Source organism: Pogona vitticeps, chromosome 3 (assembly GCF_051106095.1).
Source record: "Pogona vitticeps strain Pit_001003342236 chromosome 3, PviZW2.1, whole genome shotgun sequence".
NCBI classification, from domain to species: Eukaryota; Metazoa; Chordata; class Lepidosauria; order Squamata; family Agamidae; genus Pogona; species Pogona vitticeps.
This window is the reverse complement of record NC_135785.1, coordinates 7,258,539-7,280,846: the sequence shown is the minus strand read 5'-3', so window position 1 is coordinate 7,280,846 and position 22,308 is coordinate 7,258,539. Positions and strand designations below refer to the sequence as shown.

The window sequence follows — 22,308 nt, the reverse complement described above, 5'->3', positions numbered from 1 at the left end:
CCAGCTCCCTCCAGCTCTACCCAGCACAGGTAAACTCTACAGATGGATGGGGGATTTTTTTAAGTCCAAAAGCATCTGGAAGGCAGAACGGGATGTCCCCATACAGATGCTACATCAAGGTGCTCAGATCACAGACGACCAATAAAAATCAGCAAGCTTTCTAGATTCAGGTCTCTTTTTAAACACAGACCTAGATAAGCCAGTCAAAAGGAGGAGGGTGAACAAAAACAATAATCTTTTTTTTTTTCTAGGATCTTTTTCCCAAATAAAGCGAAAGAGGGGGAAGACACACTGACAAATTCAGGAACTGACCACATGTTGCAGACAATGGGGTTAAAGTGGAGTCCAGGTACAGAAGACTTCCAACTTTACCTCTCTTATTGCCTTTAAGCCTGCTTCCTTCAATTCCCATAGCCCACTAATGTTAATCATAGTACATCTAATGGGAATATTTTATGAAAATATAAGATACAAATGTAATGTTAAAAATTTAACAGAAGCACACATGCCTTTTCTTTTTTTTTTTTCTGCCCACTATCGTCCTTCCAGCTGCCACTCCTGTTCTAATTCTAACCCCAGATCTTAATTTAAGGGCAAGGATGTGGTTTCAAAAACTGCAGGTTGTTCATTTTTCTCCCTTTCAAGTAGTGAAAGTACAGGCCACTAGGCAATTAACTGCATTTGAAATATTGCTATTAAACTCTGAAAATAGCCAATAGGATCTGGCTTCTAAATTATATGAAATACTAAGTGACTCCCACTTTGGCTGTAAAATTAGGTACCAATATGGTCTGGGGATGACCATATCTGATGAAACATGGCGAGCTGTATGGAACAAAGCTTCTTTCAGATCTATCTCGTCCAAATGTAAGAAGCATTCTAGTACAGGCTTCTGCACAGGTGGTATGGTACACCAGTTTGTTTGAGTTATATCAATAAAGAAACAAGTTCAACCTGCTGGAGAAGTCAAGAGAATATTGGTGCATATTTTCATACGGGGTGGCCATGCCTCCCAATCCAGCTGCTCTGCTCCAGAGTTTTTACAAGAACAGAATTAATCACAGGAGGAAAAATTATAAGGTCACCAGATCCAGCACTTCTGTCCTTATTTTTCGGCTCTAGCGAACAGCTAATTCACAAACGATTTTGACTTTTTCTCTATGCGAATATGTCTGGAAAGGCTGTAAACTGGAATGGAATTTGTACTTTTAGCTTTACACGTATGGAGAATCAGAATATGGCATACTGCCCGAATGGAAAAAATTATCTCACCAGATCAGATTATTTAAACAGCCAAACTCCCAAGATGATTTTTTTCCCAATATATAACGGAAGCCTTTCATTTATTATGTTAGTAAGAATGGCAAGACTTAATTTTCCCCCAGACTCACACGTCAATCTTGGGTGTGATATTCCATCCTGATACAGATTGCCATGATGTGAAGCTACTATATCAGATTGTACACGTCTGGTGAAAGAGCTGGACTATTATTATATTGTTGTTTTTGCCGCTCACCTAATCCCTGTGCCACTGGCACCAATGTGACTTCTGACATGGTTGAATGAGCCAATAAAATGGAAGCTGTGATCTACAGGATACTTCATTGATCAAAGCCACACGGCTAGCTAGGAAGCTAAAGCCCTTGGCCCTGAGAACTGCCGCACTGGGCCACAACACAAACGCCGTTCGCTCTCACAGGTAACTATTGCACGGGTTCATGACTGAAGATGACTGGAGAGGGTGGAAAGCTAATGCTGAGTTGACCTGATGAGTTTATCTGGAGAGTAAATGACAGCCCAGGGATCTATTAAGGAAGCCTCAAATTGAAAAAGTTTGGCACAGGAGCAAGTAATCTTTCCAGCCTCTGATCTGCCTTTGTTCAGGGAACAAGCCAAAGCAAGATAACTTCCCTTTAAATGTTGCAGCTGAAAAGCAGACGTGAGATGCAGCAAGACCTTGGACCTTCCCTTAAAACCGTAGGAGATGAATTTCTTACTAGATGCTTGCATACTGTTTGCCTGAAAGGCTCTGCCTCCCAGTGGTCAGAACAGAAAACGTCACAGAGCTGGACTGTTCCTGCTCAGTGGATGTATAGTACCAAAATCACAGTATGAGCTGCTTTTTGAGCTGCTGAAGGGAGTTTTAAGACAAGAGACTTAACACAGCTTTCCATAGAAGGAGAGGATCATCCTTCAACATGTTTCTCTTTTTAAAACCCTACCACCACGCCAGAAGCAAAACAAATTCAAAACACAAAGAACTGTACTGCAAGGTCTCAAGTCTTCAACAGATTAATTAACTAAGATGTTTTAGCTGGTTCCTTTTCCCATCAAACAGAACAATGCTTGAGACACTACTTAACAACTCAGAATGCAGAATGGGGAGACTCACTGGCCTTAAGGTTTCCGTCATTGAACAATTCTAATCTGGACAAACTACTCTTCAGTAAAACAACTTTTTATGGGCTTAATTTAAATTGCAAAGCTGGCTGGATAGTTCAGTGGTTTAAGTATCTGGCTATGGAGCCGCAAGTTGAGAACTGAATTCCTTAATGTGCGTCCTGCAAGTAAAGCCAGCCTGTGTGGCCTTGGGCAAGCTGCAAAGTCCAAGGGACCCCCCCCCCCCTTGAAAAAGGGAATGGGAAGCAACTTTTACATTTTCTCTACCTGGAAAAGGGTCTCGATAAGTCAGAATTGATTTGACAGCACATTATTGTTGTTGTTGTTATTAAACTGCAAAACAGTATATTCTGCTAGATGTATTGCAGGTGCCATGGGCTTAATCTGGATAAAGACCAGAGCAGGACCGAGTTCCACTGGCTGAGCCCATTCTAGAAGTGGGGAACCCAATGCTGTGTGAATTGTTAAGATTGTCAACAATTCCATCTTATAAACAGAATGAACACTGGCAAAAACAGAGAGGTTCTGAAAGAACCAGCAGTCAAGAGTACATGCACAGTCACCATTTCTGAAGCCATGTGGCAAGAACTGAAGTTGCACTTTTTAAGCTCAGTTTTTCTGCAATGCTGACTTCAAATAAAAATGACATTTGGCTTCAAATCCAGCCAGGCAACAAAACCATATGCCGAAATAAAAAAGGGGTTCTAACTACCTATGAAGAAATAAAACTGCTCAGTACATTGCACACATCTGGTTACCCTGCATCATCTGTCAATGGATAACCACCCAGTGATAACAACAGATGTGAGCTCATATTTGATGCCCACTGTTCTATTCCGGTTCAACCACACAATTATAAGGACAATACAAGGATATGTATCTTACATGTCTGAGGAAGTAGACTTGTTCCATGAAATCTCACATTAAAACATTGTAAATCGACGTTAAGGTCCCTCAGTGTTTTTGCCTTTTGCTTTTGTAGTCTCATTTTCTTTGTCAGATATGCCTCCACAAACTAACGTGGCTAGTTCTTCCCAGGTTGAGGATCTCAAGTGTTTGTGGGGAAACTCTTCCCCCTTTTGTGGAGAAGTAAGTGCAAATGCACACTCATCCTCCCAAAAAGCCACAAGTAATAGGGTGAGACACCAGATCCCCTTTTGGTAACACACAGTGGGCGTGATGGTGTAAGCAATCAAAATCAACCTCAAAGACCCTCAGCCCCTCTCTCTGGTACTCCGTCAGCTGAACAGAAAGGAAAAGAAACCACAATTCCAGCTCCCGTTGCATCTGATAGCCAAGTCTTTACTAGCTGTCATACCTGGCCGGACAATCACAGCTACGTGGGGCGTCTCTCCGTTGGCCTGTGGCTCTGGACCGCTTCCAGCCTGTAAAAGGAGAGAGAGAGAGAGGAGGAGTAAAGAAGAGCAGATGAGCGTGGTTTGTGTGTGTGTGTCTCTCCCATCCTCTCTATGCATCTGCAAAATATTACTCACTGTTTTGGTTGCCGCTATAAGACCCACAAGCAGGCTCACCAAGCCCCAAACTGTTGAGGGACCTGGGTCTCTTTAGTCTGGATAAGAGGAGGCTGAGAAGTGTTTCTACAGCCATCTAAAGAGCCAGCACATGAAAAACAGAGGGAGGTGTTTTTTCCCCCTGCAGCTCCAAAGAGAAGGGCCCTTACTTCTGTATTAAAATTATAAGAGAGGAGGTTAAAACTAAATGTTAAGAACTTCCTAAAAGTATGGGCTGTTTGGTTCTGGAGCAGATTGGATGTTCTGGACTCTTCTTTGCTGGTGACAAAACATCTGTAAAGGAGGCTTCAGCTATAGATGTTCCTCACTGGAAGGATGCTGGACTAAATGGGTCAATTTATTATTCTATGGCTGAAATCATGTTGTCATAAATGGATGCCATACAAAACTGATGATGTCATCACCCAGTGATGGATCTTTTTAATTTAATGAAATTACAAATCTCCTGTCCCCACTCTTCATGTTCCAAGGCTCCTTTGGGATACCCTTTGAGAGCCTCGGGTCTTTAATACTAGAAAATTGCTACGAGATTGCTGCTGGTGATTTTCTGATATGAAACGCTGCCCCATCATCCCAACACTCCCAAAGACATCCCAAAAAGGGCAAAAGGGATCTCTAGGGTGCCTTGGGAACCTGAAAGAAGGGGTTGGGGAGGGGTTTAGGAAGTTTTTAATTTAATCAAATTAAAGAGGTCCATCAACAGATGATGCCACCCATCACGCACATTTAAATTTACAACATGAGTTCAGCCAAGAATTCTAAAAGCTCTGAATAGTGTACAGAAGCGGTGCAGTGGCTCGCTGTCACGGCTCTGTTTTTGAAGAGATTCAGAAAAGAGCAATATCGGAGGGCGAAGGTTTCCCACCAGGTCTGTGCTATGCCTTGTGAAGCTCCCTCAACACATCTGGATCTCAATGTGACCTCACAAGACTCTACCGCCAAATAAAAGAGAGGATGGAGTAAGCTAACACAACTGGACTCTCTTAGGCTGCCTGTTGGGAAAGATACAACTGCATCGGCAATGGAAATGTGTACGTAGCAAAATCCTTTCACTTCGTGTACATTCACTACAACATTCCCTGTCACCATGGATACTCATCAGACTATATTTGGGTTTGATCTGCACTATCTTCTTAAGAACTTTAATTTTTCCAAACCTTTATCAAAGAGCTTGGAGGAGGAGGCTGATTTTTTTTTTTTTTAAAAAAATGCCCTTTTCTGGCAAGATCCCATGTACTACTTTATGGTTTAGGGGTCAGATTTCACTGTATTGGGTGCATTGCTTCTCTATTTCAAAAAACAGGGAACATGAACAACATATTCAGCACTGCTGAGCCTCCTCAGTGCTAGCTAGGAGCTTTCTTTATGTGCAGGAAGCCTGGGCGGAGGTAGCAATTTTGGCCTTTCTACCAACGGCCGCACTTGGTTCAGGTGTGGTCTTGGTGGGCCAGAGGTCCGTAAAGTACCGTATTTTTCGCTCTATAAGACGCACCTTTCCATAAGACGCACCGATTTTTTAGGAGAAGAAAACAGGAAAATATAATCTGTTTTCTTCGCTCCATAAGATGCACAGACTTTCCACCCCCCTGTTTTGTGGGAAAAAAGTGAGTCTTATGGTGCAAAAAATACAGTAGGTAGAATCCCAAAATGGAGAATCAGGGTATCTATGGTCTAAAAATTCTGACTTTATTCCTAGCTCTGTAGCATCAATACCACATCACGTCCTCTAGCTTTAACAAAGTATTCTGTTAAAGTCAACTCCAACCCATTGCTGGCACAATTTCCAAACAAATATGTAGTCATGGCCCAGACGCCTCTGAGGTGAGGATTCACAAAAACCTAAGGGCAGAGCAAGCACTTCCTCCAAATATAGCACATATTTCACCAAATCCATTTGCCATACAGGCAAAAAAAGAAATGTCCATGTTCTTCTCCAGAAAAGATTTGCAAAGTAACACAGTGGATCGACTGGAGAGCCAGTTCCCATTTTTAAATGTAGGACAGCCGGGTTGCAGAGGCCAAACGCAAATATTTGAGCAAGCAAAAAAACAAAAAAAAAAAACTTTACAAAGGTCTTGATATGGATTGAGATTATATCTAACATGAAAAAACTAAAGGAGCAGCACCTGAAGACAGACTCAAGTATTTCAAGATGCATCAGATACACAAGGGCATAAGAATGAAGGGTGATTCACAGCGAGTGATTCGCATCTGACAAATATTCATGGTTTGTCCTTGGCATACAAAGGCCTCCGATGGCACAGAGAAACGCTACCAAAACCCAACACACGACAGTTGCTGTTTTCAGGTCACGGCAACTTCTCCTCTGGCTGATACCCGTCAAGTGAATTGCAAAAGCTGTGCAAAAAAAACGCCCATTCATTCTTCCTTCCAGGGTGAGCGCCAAGAAAAGGCCACAACTGTTCCTATGCAAATGAAATAGATGTGCGACCTGACCCCAACCCTCCTCTTGTTATTTAACTGTCAGGAAGGGGTGTGCATTGCGTGATCAGAGAGAGCACAAGGGAACACTGAACAAAACTGAGAAAACAGAACACCCTCTTACCTGCGGAGGAGTAGGGGTAGAAGAGGTTCTAGCACCAGACATTATTTCCTCTGTGATATCCTTGCCACCTTGATTTGGATCTCGTATTCGGATCTGGCAGAAGATCATAGAAGAAAAGTGTTAGACAGGCAAACAAAAGAGGCGCCGCATGTAACCATCTTTGGCAAGAATATGTTTCCCCTTTCCTTTATCTAGCACCTCCAAATATCCTGCCCTTTTATGGCTTTGACTACATCTCCCAGGATTCCTGATGGTTAGCCGACACCTTGGGAGATGCACTAGGCTAGAAGGAGGGTGCCTCGGGCATTACTGACTGCTGAAGAATACCTGCTGCTCTCCACTGCCCTCCCTTGAGGCAAGCATAGAGGAATAAGGGGTCTGCAGCTCATCTGGACAAGTTGGACAAGTCTGGACACCTTCCTCGAGGCAGCCTCTATGCACCACCCTCTTTCTCCTTCATCCTCAAGACATTTCTCAGAGGAAGGATTCAGCTGAGAGAGACTGAATGGCTCGGGAGTATCCCCGCAGGTTCTGTGGCTCAGTGGAGATGCATACATAGACGGCCTGACACTCTAAATCGCTAGAACAAACTGGCTCTCAAGAGGCAGGCTGAACAAAGGAAAAACTGGACAGCCGCAGTGAACAAAAAAAAGTCCACAAAATTGCAACACCCTGTTTCTGACATCTGTCACAAACAGATCCTGAAAGAAGATCCTACATTTGCCTCCAGGACCTGGGATCTACTTGCCTCTGAACATGAAGGTTCCATTCAGGATATTGCAATATACACCTGCGAATAGACTTAACCACTGTGGAGTTATCTAAATCCCACCTTGTGGCCAATTCTGTAAGTTACAGATCCACCAAAACTCTCAGAGGTGCAGGGAAGTCTGAAGGCAGAGACCAAACACTGACTCTGTCCACCTTGTCGGCAGTCCACGTGGAGGTCCAAACTCACCTGACAAGAACTCGTGTTTGGCAAGGACTTCACACCACCCATGACAGAGGGCCAAGCTTCTTTAAGCCAGCTGCCATGCCGGGTGCGCGCTTCCCAGGTTCTCCCTCCCACCCGCCCTACCACAGGGCTGAGGCCAGGAGGAAGGAAGCAGGCTCCTCCTCCTGGCCCTGAGCGCCCAGGGTGGGTGGCTGGCTGGTGGAGGGAGCCAAGGGGGAGACAGAGCCTTGGCAGCAACCGATGAGGTCACAAGCAAGCTCTGTTGGGCAGGGCTGGACCTGACTGCTGAGTCAGCAAAGGGAAGCCTTCTTGGGGCAGCTCTTCCCCCAGTAGTGCTTGCAGCTAAAGGCAGAGATCCTGCAACTAGGGGAAAGCAAAACAGAGCCCTGGAAAGGAAGACAACCCAAGCTCTTCTCCTCTTGAGGGCTCCCTCTCTCTAACAGGCCATTCTTCCTCTCAAATTCCTAATAGGACACAGTCCATGCATTCTGGCCTGGCCTGACCCATGTCACAATGCTCCCGGATATGCACACACTCATTGGTCAGCTCTGTCCTAGGTGGAATAGCGCCACAATGTTCTCAGGAGTCTTTCAGAGACAGCTTCTCTCTTCCTGTTACGAGATGGTCCCGATTTTACTCACAAAGGCACAGCCTGTACTTCTGCATGGAGGAGACCAGGAAAGTACTACAGCTCAGAGGCAGAGCACAAGTGCTGCATGCGTAAAGCAGCTTGGAAGGAAAGGCTGCAAAAACTCTGGCTCAGATGCTGAGCAGCCACTCCCAGGCAGGCAGCCAATGGCAGGTAGCCAACATGGCACTTGCAGGGTCAGCGGTCTGATTCGTGCAAGACAAAGCCACACAGATTCCTAGGTATCAATAGAAAGCTAGGAAGCATACTCATATTTACACTGATCTAAAACATACCTCTACTGGGTTACAAAACTGACAAGCACAATAAGAAATGACAATCGCTGGTTGCAGGTGGAGGATCAGGCGATAAGACCAGTGGCCTTTACAGCTTTAAGTTAAACTACTAGTTACCCGTGGAACACCCTTGTGTGCAGACACAGACTAAATCCACATCGCTGGGAGGCGAGAGAGGCTTTGGCCTTGCCTCTCCCCCAGCCAATGAGCTTATATGGAAGTAGACTTGCAAAGCTCTTCTTTTTTCTTCTCTTTTTTTTTAAACTTTTTTTCCCAACAAAGCCTTGCCTCCAAGCAAAATATGAAGCCTGGGCAAAAGTGACTGAAGTTACTCGTACCTACCTCTTATTACTTCAACCCTCTCCTTTTTTCATTCTCTATGTTAATATTACACATTTAAAGACACACAGATTTGTCTCTCTGGACTACATCCCTCAGAAGCCTTAGAGGTGTAGTTCAAGACCTCAAATCTCTGCATCTGTAGTTGTCATCATCATCATCATGGGAAAAGAACTCATTTGCTCATTGACCTCCAATAAAGTGGCCTGTACACCGATACTGCATTCGGCCACATATACTGCATAAACTCTCATCAGACCATTATGCACACTAATACCTAGTTCCCAATCTAAAGGAGGAGAGAAAGAGAAATGTAGTGACCTAGTGAATATCCCTCATCCCCCGTGGTAGAATGGCACACTCTAAAAGGAGGGGGATGATGTCACCATTCTGAAGACAGGCCGTCCACTGGCTCTGTTTAACAAACAATCCTGTTACGGACCACATTCTGACCCATGCCATGTGCAGACATGCTCTCTTGCATCTCTCATGCCAGCCTCCCCTATACAGCATAGCCTATGCTCTCTCTACTGGTGTTTGATGATTCAAATAATGGACTAATAATAGGGAGGTTCTCATTCCCACTGATCCAGGAAGATCACTGGATGGCCTCAGGTCTGGCACCCTCTCTCTCTCCAGTTGACTCATCTTGGGAGTTTTTACAAGGATACGGTGGAGAGGTACTGAGTTGAGCAAAAGTTGAGTTTAAGAAAATAATTACCCACAAGCATGTTCCCATTCTCAAGGTCTAGGAAGTTGCCACTAGTAACACAGTAACATGATGATGAATGTATCTGCATGTTCAACTGTGGCATCCACATGCTGAGTCCATACAAAGGGAACTGTCAGTTTTCAAAGATTGCCACGGGCAAAGGAAACCAGGCTCATAGCAGAGCTCATAGCAGAGAAGTTAGAATCAAGAACAACCTATGTTACAGCAGAGATTTTCCCCAATGTAGCAACTTCCAGATGTGCTGCAACACAACCGTTCACTGGCTATGTTGGCTGGGGATGATGGGGAGCTAGTCCATTCACGATGGGGGGGGGGCCTGCTGTAGCTCAACTCTTAGCCATGAGGCTCCAATAGTTCCCCCCTAAGAGTTGCCGCATAAATGTCTACAGAAGAACATTCCCATGAGGCTGCACCAAAACCACAGCATTCACTCCCCCCTTCAAAGGCTTATCCAGCACTGTTGTAAGATAACAAGACTTCATTGGACAGTTGTTAACTATTCCAGAGTTGCCAGCCAGCACTTTATTTATTTATTTGTTTGTTTGTTTGTTTGTTTGTTTGTTTGTTTGTTTGTTTAATTTATACCCCGCCTATCTGGCCCACTGGACCACTCTAGGCGGCTTCCAAATATAAAATCAAATAATAAAACATAGACAAATACATAATAATCAAACAAGAACAGCAGTAAAAATAAAAAGGAAAAGTAAGAAAAAATCAAGAGTTGGCTGGAGGGAAGGCCTGAATAAACAGCCATGTTTTTAATTGGGTTTTATAGGTGCCCAGCGTGGGGGCCGCATGAATCGCCGGAGGGAGATTGTTCCAGAGGCGAGGAGTCACCGCCGAGAAGGCCCAGTTTCGTGTCTTCTCCTTCCGGGCCTCTCTCGGCGTCAAGCTCCTCAGCCTCACCTCCTGACCCGCTAGGGTGATCCGGGTAGACCTTGGTGGGAGGAGGCATTCCGCCAAATATCTTAAGTATCTTACAGCTTAAGTTGTCTTTAATGTGATCCCTCTGGAAGAAGGATCACATTGGAAAATACTAGTAGCCATCACGGCATTAGATGACCTCCAGTATCAGAAGCCTGTTTCCCCGGATCCTACCCTACCACCTCATCCTGGCATGGAAGATCACTGCGCATTCTAAAAGGCTATGCCGTCAGCGAGGAAGTGGTGGTAGGCTTAATCAAACTGGTAAAGCAATAAGTGTGGCTCGGTGGCAGAGAACGTATCTAGCTTAGGACACCAGGCACAGCTATTATGTATGAAAAAGCTCACCACCAGAAGGCTAGTCATCAAGAGACGAACTGGCCAAACAAACTATGAACGCTGTGATAGCGTAAAATGACTACGAATGGCATCAGTAGAGGACAACAAAATCACAGCTCTCCTAGGTGTACTGAGTTACCAGTTTCTGGAGGAGAACAAAGTGAGAGAGACACAAAGCTCCCATCTTGGCTGCAGGCTATTCAGAGGCTTCTGGGTGGCCATGACGAGAAGCCCAGACACAGCTTTGGTCTGATCAAGCACCACAGCCCTGCTCATGTCATGATGAAGTGAGAGCCACTTGAAAACCCAGAGGAAAGTGGAGCATGAAAAGTGTTTTCTAACTTCAATGGAAGTCTTGTCCGCTCCAGAAACCCAATACAGTGGGGTCTCTACTTAAGAACTTAATCCGTATTGGAAGGTGGTTCTCAAGTTGAAAAGTTCTTATGTTGAATCTGCATTTCCCATAGGAATGCATTGAAAACCATTTAATCCGTATCTGCTCTTTTCCGTCCATAGAAACTACAGTGGAACCTCTACTTAAGAACTTAATCCGTTTTGGAATGGTGTTCTTAAGTTGAAACATTCTTAAGTTGAAGCAAAATTTCCCATAGGAATGGACTGAAAACCAATTAATCCGTTCTGGCTGTTTTTTTTGTTATGTAGAGGTGCGTTCGTACATTGAAGCATTCGTTCCTATAGGAACTAATGCAAAGCTGGTTAATACGTACTCTACCACTAGGGGAGATTTTTTTTTTAACCTAAGATAACCTAAGGTTAAAAAAAGAGCAGGAAAGGTTTTTTTTCCTGTTCTTATCTTGGATTTCTGTTCTCAAGTAGAAGCAACATTTAGCAAATGGAGCTGTTCTTAAGTTGGATTGTTCTTAAGTAGGGACGTTCTTAAGTAGAGACCCCACTGTACATACCACGCCCTAGGGAAGTCCACAAGCAACCCATGAAGATGGCAGCAGCCTCCTCTTATTTTATTATAACTCAAAGTTATGTCACTTCTGTACACGGAAGCCCATGATGGCAGGGGACAATGGGGTTATAGCCCAAAACACTTGCAGGGCACCAGCATGGGGATTCCACCTAAGCTAATGGCTCTCAAGATATGCTGTGGCATGGAGTTCCTTAAATTAAATCACGTCTCTTCTAACACATTTCCATTTGCCTGTCCAACTAACTGCAGAGCTACAAAGGACCCTATGGATCATCAAGTCCAGTCCCTGTCAGGCAGGTACAGTGGAGACTCGAACGCTCAGCCTCTGGTCCCACGGGGAGAGACCCAAACCACTGAGCTATCCATAAGGAGATCAAAAGGCACCAGTTAATCACAACGTACTCCAATGAGAATTATGTTTCGGCTGGCTACACTTCTGATGAAAAAATCCCATATAGTATAGAAGATACCATGTTTCCCCCCAAAATAAGACAGGGTGTTATATTAATTTTTGCTCCAAAAAAACACATTAGGGTTTATTTTCAGGGGATATTTTATTTTACAGTCATGCCATCTTCTGGTTGCTGCACAAGAGTGGAGGGCGGAGTTTCACAGGTTAGAAGGGCACTCCAGACATGAGGCTGTGCTGTTGGAATTGCAGTTTTTCATAAATGAAGAGCAACTGTAAAATCTGTCAGCAAGGAGTGGCTCTGGTGGGTGAACTCTCTTTTGGCAAATTATTATCCACCACTGCATCTTCCCAATGAAAACCGCAATAAACTTTACAAGTACCCCAGAGCTAGCCAGGGCACCTGCTGACATGAAACCGCATCAAAAAGAGCATTCTTACACAAGACATCGGGGCCAAAGCATTCATTATAGGAATCGGGAAGGATCTGTTTCTGTAATTAACATAATGCCAGGGAAGCACAATTGCCATCTGCACAAGCAGGAACTTCTCGCCTCCTCTGTGCGTTTGTGCCTCTCTGATGAGGCACCTGCTCCTACAAACAGGTCTGCTGCACAGGTCATGACTGGCTCTCAGAGGAGACACACAGCCTCCAAACTGACTTCTAAACAGAGCTACAACATCCTCCTGAGCCTTCCCTCCCAACTGTGACAGCACATTCCTGCTGCCAGCCATTTAAAGGGTGGGTTGCCGTCTAACCTCAGCTGAAAGGCATCAAAGACATCACATACATCCAACCTTGCAAGGACACAACTGCCTAATACAGACACCGGACCACTGCCTCCCAACAGTCCAAAATCAACCCTCTTATTCCAGCACAACTGTTCCGAAATAAATGCCGCTCCTGAGTTCTGTGTTTCTCAACCCCAAACAAAGATCACCACTGCCCTGCACGTGTAAGCACAGATGTGGGTGTGGGAGATGGTGGAAGACCTACCTATCTGCCAACTTCATTTATGTATATAGAACAGCCAGCAACCACAGCTTGCCCAGAGGCCCACCTGCATGACACACTCCTAGTGACTATAAAAAGTTCAAAGGCCAGCATAACCAGGCTGCCGGGTCCCCCAGCTAGTGGCAACAACTAATAGGTTACTCATAATGTCTCTTTAGGGAGACGGCACATAAGTAGGCACCAGAACTCTTCTGGAGATAAAACTCTAGCTTGGGGCAGACTGCAGAAATGTTTTCCGAGGCTTAGTAACTTCCAGAATCCCTAGCGTTCTAGGGGCTGTGAATGCTCCCAAGTGGTGGTCCAGAGTTCATACTTTCTTCTCCCCTGCAGAGAGAAATGCAACTCCTGAATCAGGAGAAACCACGTCTATTTAAATGTGCACTGCCTGTCCCTCCCATTACGCTTCCTAGGTTCTGCGCAGGGTGGAGTAGAGAAGGTGTCAGCAACACCGAGCCCTATTTCCAGTCTTACTGCTGAGAGCATATGGTTACCGAAGCACGTAGCACAGCTGACAAGAGGCATGGGTGGGGATTCACCCTGGGCCCAGCCCTACCAGTAACATCCTATTGTACTACAATTAACTACATTTAGTCATGTTGACGACTTTCCTCCGCTTGTGTTCTCACAACAAACCTGAAAAGTAGGTTAGCCTGAACAAGACAACTGGTCCAACGTCACCCACTCAGTTTCTTGCATCTATTACACAGTCCATTTATACTCTGACTTCCTACTAAAAGACGGTGCTCATGGTTCAGTAAGAACTAGACTCAGTGTGTCCTACATCCAAGTCTGACTCTCTTAACCAATAGGCCACCTCTTAAAGTTGTGGTGCTACAAAGCTACCAGTGTTAAGAGTAAAAACTAACTGATCCAGCACCAAAATAGGATCAATGTTTAACAGCTGAAAGGTCAGTAAATCACGCTGTGCTCCTGAATCAACTGCTGGGGGGGGGGGAGTTCTCAAAATCCTCTTAGAAGAGAAAGTAAAGACAGCTAAATCTGGATGCACGTTCCATGCTGAGAGCGGCACTAGTGACAGAACCCTGTTGCTTGTCCCAGCCACAGAGATTAAGATAAGGGAGCTGGAAGTGCAGGCAACAGCCTTGAAATAAAGCCCTCCCCCTAAAAGGCGTTCCAAGATCTGTCCTTTGAAAGCAGAAACGTAAAATGTCAACTAATCTCACCTGGTCCTTCCTCACAGGTGCCGAATAGGATCCTGCAGGAGCTGTTTTCATCCCACAACAGAAATCGGGCCCAGACTCCCTATGGGCATGCGTATACACACCGGCTCTTTCCGCCCACTTGCAAACTGTACTGCTCTGTAGAGCCACATTCCGGACTCTTCTACCTGGCTGAACTCTGACCCCCCTCTCCTGCCACACACTCTTCAGCCAGCGATTACACAAACGCAGGCGGAGGTGGACCTCCCCCTCCTCCTCCTGTCCTTCCAAACCCACCTACAAAATCTTCCATCAAGGCAAGGAGAGAAGCTGGTTATGGATATTTTTAAAAAATCTGCCACACCACTAGGAACATCATCACTGCTCTCTGCTCTGACCAGGGAATGGGTATCGCAAGGTTAAGAAATGCCCAGCGATTCCAAGGAGGAGTTCCACGCTGGGGACGGAAGCCATAAGCTCTTTGTATCAAGGCACCTGGAAAGAATTAAACGCACAAGAGCAGTTTCTAAACTTGCAGTTCTTGAGCTTCGGCCCTACAGGTCTGTTGGACATCCACGGTTGAAGCCCTAGCAAGCACTGCCAGTAGGCAGATTCTGGGAGCCAACGGCTCAACACAGTGAGAGGAAACATGACTTAAAAACAGTTGTGTGTGTTTTAGGTGCCAGGTGGATCTGACCTCTAGGGAGGGAGACTGTTGTCAAGACAAATGGAGAAAAAAATGTCCCTGCGTCTCTCTTAGTTTTAGGTTGGGTAGGGAGAGAAGATCAACAGAAACTAACATGTACCAGGACTGGGCCTTGAAACCTATTGTCAATGGTAGAAACTAAGTCCATACAACACATAAAGCAACCAAGTGCCTCTGAGCACATGCAGAATACTTTCTTCTTACCCATAAAACCCATAGCAAACTCACACACATGTGGGATTAGGGAGCCAAGTTCTAAGAGCAAATGGAATAGCTTCCCGGCATGCTCTCAGGAAGTTGCTGTCTCCTCCACTGGCAGCTGATCCATTTACAGGCGCAATTCAAAGTGCTGGTTTTAACCTATGAAGCCCTAAACTGTTTGGATGCAAGCTCTCTCAAGGACCGGGTCTCCCATTATGAACCTGCTCAAGTGCTAAGATCTTCAGGGGAGGCCTTTCTCTCAGTCCAACCACCTTCAAAGGTGTATCTGGTGGGGGACACAGGAGAGGGCCTTCTCTGTTGCTGATCCCAGACTTTAGAACCCCCTCCCCCTGGAAGCCAGGCTGGCCCCATCTTTGCTCTCCTTCCGCAGGCATGCAAAGACCTTCCTCCTCTTCAGGCAGGCTTTCCCATAATAACTGATGGTTGGGGGGCGAGGTCTGGAGGTTAAATGGATTATTGTGCTCTGTTGTTCTAACTGTGTTTTAGTACTGATTTTATTACCGTGTTTAATATCATACCTTTCAAAATATTTGTATACCTACTGTTTTTAGCTTCTAAATATTGTCTTTTTAATGATGAATACCATCTTGGGTTCTTTTTAAGGAGAAAGGCGGAATATAAAAATATTTAAAATAAATAATAAATAAATTCTGCTTGGAGTCAGTCCACAGCGTATCTAATAAGGTATTAAGCATTCTGACTGCAACAGCCTCTTCCCTTAAGGGACCAACTGGAGTACTTCCGCAGCAATACAAGCCAGAATGTGTTCTATTGGAGGTCTCACATCCTCCGGACTGAGCTACTATCCCTGCCAGGTACTAACCAGACTGTCGGGAGTGGATCCTTAGAAAATCCAACTCAGCCTCCATCTCTGTGACATTAAAAGCTACCTGAACTTCCATCTGCATCAGTCCGAGTTTTGGGGCAATCTAATTTTTCACAAACGACACAACCTACCTAGGCCTCTTTTGACTTGGAAAATAATGTCAGATCAAATCTCACTGACCTTGGTGGGGCTTACTTTTGAGTAAATCTGTAAGGAAGTCTCATCAGCAAGCAAACTTTGGACCTAACCATCATCTAAAAGCACACTGATTTATACATTATTTCCTTACCACCTACAGCAAGAAAGACAAGAGTTGAACCAATTATATTTGAATTCTGGAGGGCAGTGTCAAGCACCTACTTGTTTTCCTGTATTACATATATATACAACATAAATTGAAAATGAATAAAGTTAAACAAAATTAGACAGGGTGCATGAGGGGGAACCAACTGATCAACTAGGAGGGGAGGGGGAAAAAAGAAAAGAAAGGAACCTGTGAATATGGAAGCCTAAAAAAATCCCACCCTGCAACCAGTCCCCAATCTTCAGTCTTACCGTCTTGCGCTCTCGCTTTGGCGGGATTGGTGGCTGTTGATTCATCATGACCTGGGCAGCTGGGAACTGCTGCACACTCTGGGCTGGGTAATAGGCACCTGCTGGGGCGGAGAGGGAGAAAAAGAAAGTCAAAATACTGCCAAATCCTAGAATCACAAGGGGCACCTCATCCACAGGTCGCTCCCTTCTAGGTATCGTTGTACCAGCTTAAAAGGTAAGTCCCAGACACCAAATGGGACATCCAAGTACCTCTTTCGGTGGGGAAAACATAATTTTAGCCAGCAGGAAACCACCCCGGTCAACCACCCCCTTTGCACAGACTATCCCAGCGGGTGCCGCAGCAATTGTCAAAGGAGCCAAGAGGCCTCCAAGGGTAGCACCGTGGCTTCTAGCCCTGGTCAGAAACATCAAGAACCTGACCAACAGGTTCAAAGAAAAGCAACACCTCAGCATTCTTTCTCCATGATGCCAGGTGCCCCCAAGCCACCCCACTTCTCCAACTGGGGCAACCTCTATTTTGAGGTTGTGACACCCTTGCCCAACTGAGATCAAAGTACCGAAGAGCTTCGGCTGCGGTGAACTAAACCTGCAACCTCCTTTGCTTGAAGGGAAGGCAGAGCATACGATTGCTGCAACCTGGAATGATGTGTGGCAGGATGCCACGGCCCATCTTCTCAGCTTTTTCTTCCTTTCCCTTGCAAATTGTCCTCATGAATAGGACAAGGAAGAACATATATTCTTCCATGATTATAAAACAATCAGGGACAGAAAAAGATAAAGACGACTTCATCTGCTTTTGGGTATCCATTCATACAGCCAACCTTTGAGTCTTATGGCTGTATCTCCTTTCAAATATTCATGGCATTTTTTCTTAGTCTACCTATGGGACTAACAGTTGAAAAATCATTCTCCTGTCCAAGGTTCTGCAAGACAGAATCTAGAACTGGGGTACAGAAAAGGGAAGTTCTAGAAATGTGCACAGAGGTAATCATGTCAAGAATCAAAGTCTCTATAACAGCCTCCCCGAACAGCCAGAAGTTTTGCATTATAGCACCTTAACATCCCCAACTATTGCTCAAAGTGCCTGGAACAGATGGGAGTTGTAGGCTCTCACTTTTGTGGGGAATGTAGATTGTATTTAATTAGTTATTTGTTTATTTGATTTATACCCCGCCTATCTGGCCTAACAGACCACTCTAGGCAGCTGTAGACTATTGTTCTATGGAAATAGTCAAAGAAAGCTTGTTAGACAAAATAATTCTATGGCACCTAAAAAGAGAACAAAGGATTCAAGCCTGGATGAACATTTCTAACTCCCAAGAGGATATTATCAAAGTTTCAGGCACGTTGGCTGTATGTGCCTGACTCCAATCTTAAAACTTGCCTATTGTGGCACAAGCATTCCCCCACCTAGCGTGTGCCAGATATTACGGATCATAATCCTCATCAGCTCTAGCCAATATGGTCAATGCTCAGGAATAGAGGCGGGCACAGTAGGGCGGTTCGTGCTGGTTCCTTTAGCAGCCAAACAGGTGCTCAGCATTTCACAGTCCTGCCTCCTTCAGTGGGTGCCCACTCAAGAGACAGCACCTGGAGGAGATGGGGCAGGGAAGCCAGGCTGCTGCCTCTGAGTGAATCCTCGCCAGAGGAGGCAGGGCTTTGAAGCCCGAAACACCTGTTCAGCAACTAAATGAACCAGCACGAACCAGTGAACTGGCGGTTTGTGCCCATCTCTACTTAGGATTGATGGAAGTTGTTAATTCAAAACATCTGGAAGGCATGAGGCTGAGGAAGGGAGAGACTGCACCTTTCCTATGTACTTAGGAGACCTGCCCTCAGAAACAAACTTAGGACTGTGCCACACAGGGAAACAAGCAGTAAAGCAACTTGGCAGTCACAGGTTTCTCAAACAGAACAGAACACAGAAGAACATTGTGACTCTGTCTTCTGTAGATGCGGCTGCCTGCCTAACCAAGCTGCATCAGGTACTGCTAGTCACTTGACAGAACAAAAAGTCTGAAAAGTAAAGATACAATGGGAAAGAGTGTGAAGGATCCAGCAGCACAGTATGCTGCCAGACTCAGCCAAAGGGGTATGGAGGACAAGTGCCTAGACCAAGAAACGCCTGCTGTATATCACTCAGACATTTTAAAAGAGAAGATGCAGCCCTTCCGGATTCAGTTAGGCTATAACTCCCATCAGTCTTAGCCTGCATGCCCAACGGTGATAATGGGAGACTGCTTGTATCTCTGCATCTCTCTTTTATTAAACTAAGGGCAGGGAATGTGTGGCAGCACAGCAACATCTGGACAGCCACATACCCCTCACCCTGGTTAGTGTAAGAGATGCAAAGGTACAGGCAAGAATAAATAAAAATCAGTGCAGGCTATTCAGAGGCTATTTTTCAGCTCCACTAGGCATTATTAGACCTATGTCTGTAGTCAGGACATTCAACACCCATAAACTCCCAACTCCGCTGCTTATGGATTCTTTGCATTTGTCAGACCATAAAAAAGGAAAAAGAAGAAGAAAGGAAAACAGCCGCACTGACTGGTCCAACCCGTTCTCAGCGCATGGCGGCAGCATACTGACAGTGCTGAATCATCTGGCCTAATAAACTTTATGGGTGGAGAGTGCAGTGCATACACTGACAACCACCCCCAACACAGCAGCAGCAACAGCAGCCACACGACAGCAAGCCAGCATGACGCAGCTGCCTTTACAGGCTTGCCCTCATCATGGAAAGTGACATCACTGTCTCTCCTCCTGTGTACTGGAGGGCCTTTAGGAGCTGGGAAACAGGAGAGAAAAAGATGGCCAGGCTCCCCCCTTCTCCTGTCAACACAGCCCAAAGAGGAAGGGAGATTGAGGACGGCTGAGTTTGTGCCGCTGTCTCCAGTTTAAGGCATGGACCCCATTTTGAGATCTTCAGCACGGAAGTCTCTCCCTCACTCTCTCTGCCCAGCAATATGAAACGTGGCAAAGAGGTGATCGATCCAACTAGAGTGGACCAGGATGGGCCCACCCGCTGCAATTCAGCCCTCCGCGGAAGAGGCCAAAGGCACCTACCTTTCTGAAAGGGGTCGTGAGCAGATGCTTTACTGCCACCTCCGCAGCAGCAGTCAAGAAACGGAACGGTGACATGCAGGACTAGGTTGGGATGGAGGCCTCGGCTCACATTTCTGAATCTGCAGAAGCCACGGCCTGGGACAGATCCAAGCTAAATATAGCAAGAGCCCTCAGTGAGCATGTGAGCTCCGTGTGGGGCGGGCAGGGGGAAGGGAAGAGGAGAAGGAGAAGGACCAAAAAACTCAGCCAACTCAGGAGCTTTGGGGAAATATTAAATCTAGGATAAGTGGAGTGAATGAGGATCCCAAGAGGAATAATTCAGGGCCAGGGTGATACACACAGAGATAGGTTATCTCCTATTCTATGCATCTGCCTACCCATTCAGTCCCTCCCTAAACACCACAAAGGGCGGTGCAGAAAACTCCACGTAAGGGGAAATCATATCAAAGTGAATAACAAACTCACTCTTGGCTTCTCTGCTGGAACAACAGCCAGGTCTAAAGTCTACATAAACTCAAGCAAGGTAGTTATCCATTAAACTCTAGTTGGATCTGTCCCCTCCAGATATGGGACGAGAGGAGGGGGGTCCAGGGGAAGAGGATGCGTTTCTTGTCTCCCTAAACACATACGGTCCTGGTCTCTTATTGTGAGTCACTGTGGGAAGCCTTGTCTTGAGCTCAAGAGTAAGGCCAGAAGTGCTACAAACAAATACGTATTGAGATGGAATGCAATAAAAACCGTCACAATTTATTTTCAGGGAATCTGACACAGGAAGATGTTCCTGCTAGATTGTTTCCCAAGTCTCCTGCCAGCACAGACTTACATCCAGTCTGTTTGTGAGTCAGGATCATTTTCCAACAATATTTTGAGAACAGATACATTTCAAAAGTACTGAAGGATGCAGTCCTTGGGTAATATTAGAGGTGTGCAGCATGAGACACCAACACTCTGAAGCTTCCAGGGATTTCCATGCCTTGTAGCCCCAACAGTAAATGGAAAATATTCCTTAGTCCAGAATCAAGGCGATGATAGAACAAACGTCCAAAACTTTGGGCAGGAGAAGTCTGGCTAAGGAAGTGACTGGACAGAAAAGCGAAGCCAAGAAAGGCAGAAGATGGAAGCTCAGTTTACAGCAGGGGTTCCCAACCTTGGGTCCCCAGATGTTCTTGGACTACAACTCCCAGAAATCCTGGCCAGCACAGCTAGTGGTGGAGGCTTCTGGGAGTTTTCATCCAAGAACATCCGGGGATCTGAGCTTGAGAGCCACTGGTTAGAGCATCTGCAGTTATACACTGTCTGGCAAAATTGTGTTTAATTGAAACCTGCATTGACTCTGCCTATTGGGCTTTCCCCCTCCAAATTTATCCTTTACTTGCTATTTTTCTAATCATCTCACCTCTGCAGTGAACCAAAGACCACTTGCCAAGATTCTGAGCTACAGTACTGGGAAGGTATATTAAAGCCCTCAAAGGAGTATTGGCAATGAGAAAGAGAGAGAGAGAGAGGAAGAGAGAGTCGCTCGACTAGCGCTTGCTGAGATGCTTATGTTGTATAGAGGCATATAAGGCGTTGCATCAAACAAAATACAACAAAGCTTACCAAAAACCTAGACAGAAAAACACAGTATGCCAGAGAAAAACCTAGGTTAGGCTACAATCCTCCTCCTCCCCTGGCACAACCCTTTCTCTTGTGCAGGGAATTAATTTATCCAATTATTGTACAAAGGAACACTCTATGGCAAGAGTCTCCTCACTGGCAATCTGAGACAGTGCAATCCAGGTACAGGTCTGTCAGCCAAACCTTTCCTGGCGCCTTTCCTCCTTACAATCACACTTCTTTCTGCCGCAGTACTCCTCTTTTTAATGAAAAAAGACCCATTCACTCAAAGACCAGGGGAAGGGATGGTCACACAAACAGGACAAGGCTAGTTGTAACTGAGATTAACAGTCTTCAGCACGAAAAAGAGCTCCATCTGCTTATATATACCAAACACACTTCACGGACTTCAGTTCTACACTTTATACAGAATAAAGTGGTAGCATTTTGAATTTCACTGCTGTTGGCGGAGGGGCATATTTTTGGACACTCATCCAGATGAAGAAGTTCCTGCATGTAGAAAGCCAGCATGTGAGGAAGAGGCTCTGTAAGAATCTCTCTTTCTGAAGTTGCAGAACCTCATAAAACATCTGCTGAAATTCCCTCTTTGGTTTTAAAAAAAATCAGAAACTTTAACAGATAGCTGTCCAGCCATGGCCTCAAGAACTTTATTGAAGGAAAGGATATCAACCACGTAGCGCCAGGTTCCCTATCCTGCTTCTGCCAAGCATGCTCAACAACAATTCCCATAATTTCTGACCATATTGGCTAGGGTCAAGCGTTCTAAAGTCAAAAACATCTGGAAAATGCCAGGTTGGGAAGCTGTTCTAGCTTTTTGTATAAAATATGTTTTTCATATGAGAGTCTGTCTGCCTGCCTGCCTGCCTGCCTGCCTGCCTGTCTGTCTGTCTGTCTGTCTGTCTCTCTCTCACACACACACACACACACACACACACACACACAGAGAGAGAGAGAGAGAGAGAGAGAGAGAGAGAGAGAGAGAGAGAGAGAGAGAGAGAGAGAGCAATCTTTATGTGGTACCATTCAAGAATTCAAATACTTCCCTATGGGAGCAAAATGAAGAATGAAGTGCTACTA

The 22,308-nt window shown here is 45.4% G+C and overlaps 1 protein-coding gene across 24 annotated transcripts in view; it reads right to left on the bottom strand.

The window, feature by feature from the left end:
- The window catches only part of EIF4G1 (eukaryotic translation initiation factor 4 gamma 1), an 87,848-nt gene that overhangs the window by 28,357 nt on the left and 37,183 nt on the right, over positions 1-22,308 (bottom strand). For 17 of the 24 annotated variants that reach the window (XM_072996276.2, XM_078389768.1, XM_072996281.2 and 14 more), the window contains 3 exons: positions 16,546-16,646; positions 6,499-6,591; positions 3,719-3,785 (listed from right to left, as the gene is read on the bottom strand). In XM_072996276.2, the coding sequence (XP_072852377.2) occupies positions 3,719-3,785; positions 6,499-6,591; positions 16,546-16,646 (261 nt within the window). Of the gene's footprint in view, positions 1-3,718; positions 3,786-6,498; positions 6,592-16,545; positions 16,647-19,614; positions 19,751-22,308 lie in introns of those variants that run through there. The other 7 variants (XM_078389762.1, XM_072996279.2, XM_078389769.1 and 4 more) reach the window with 3 other exon arrangements.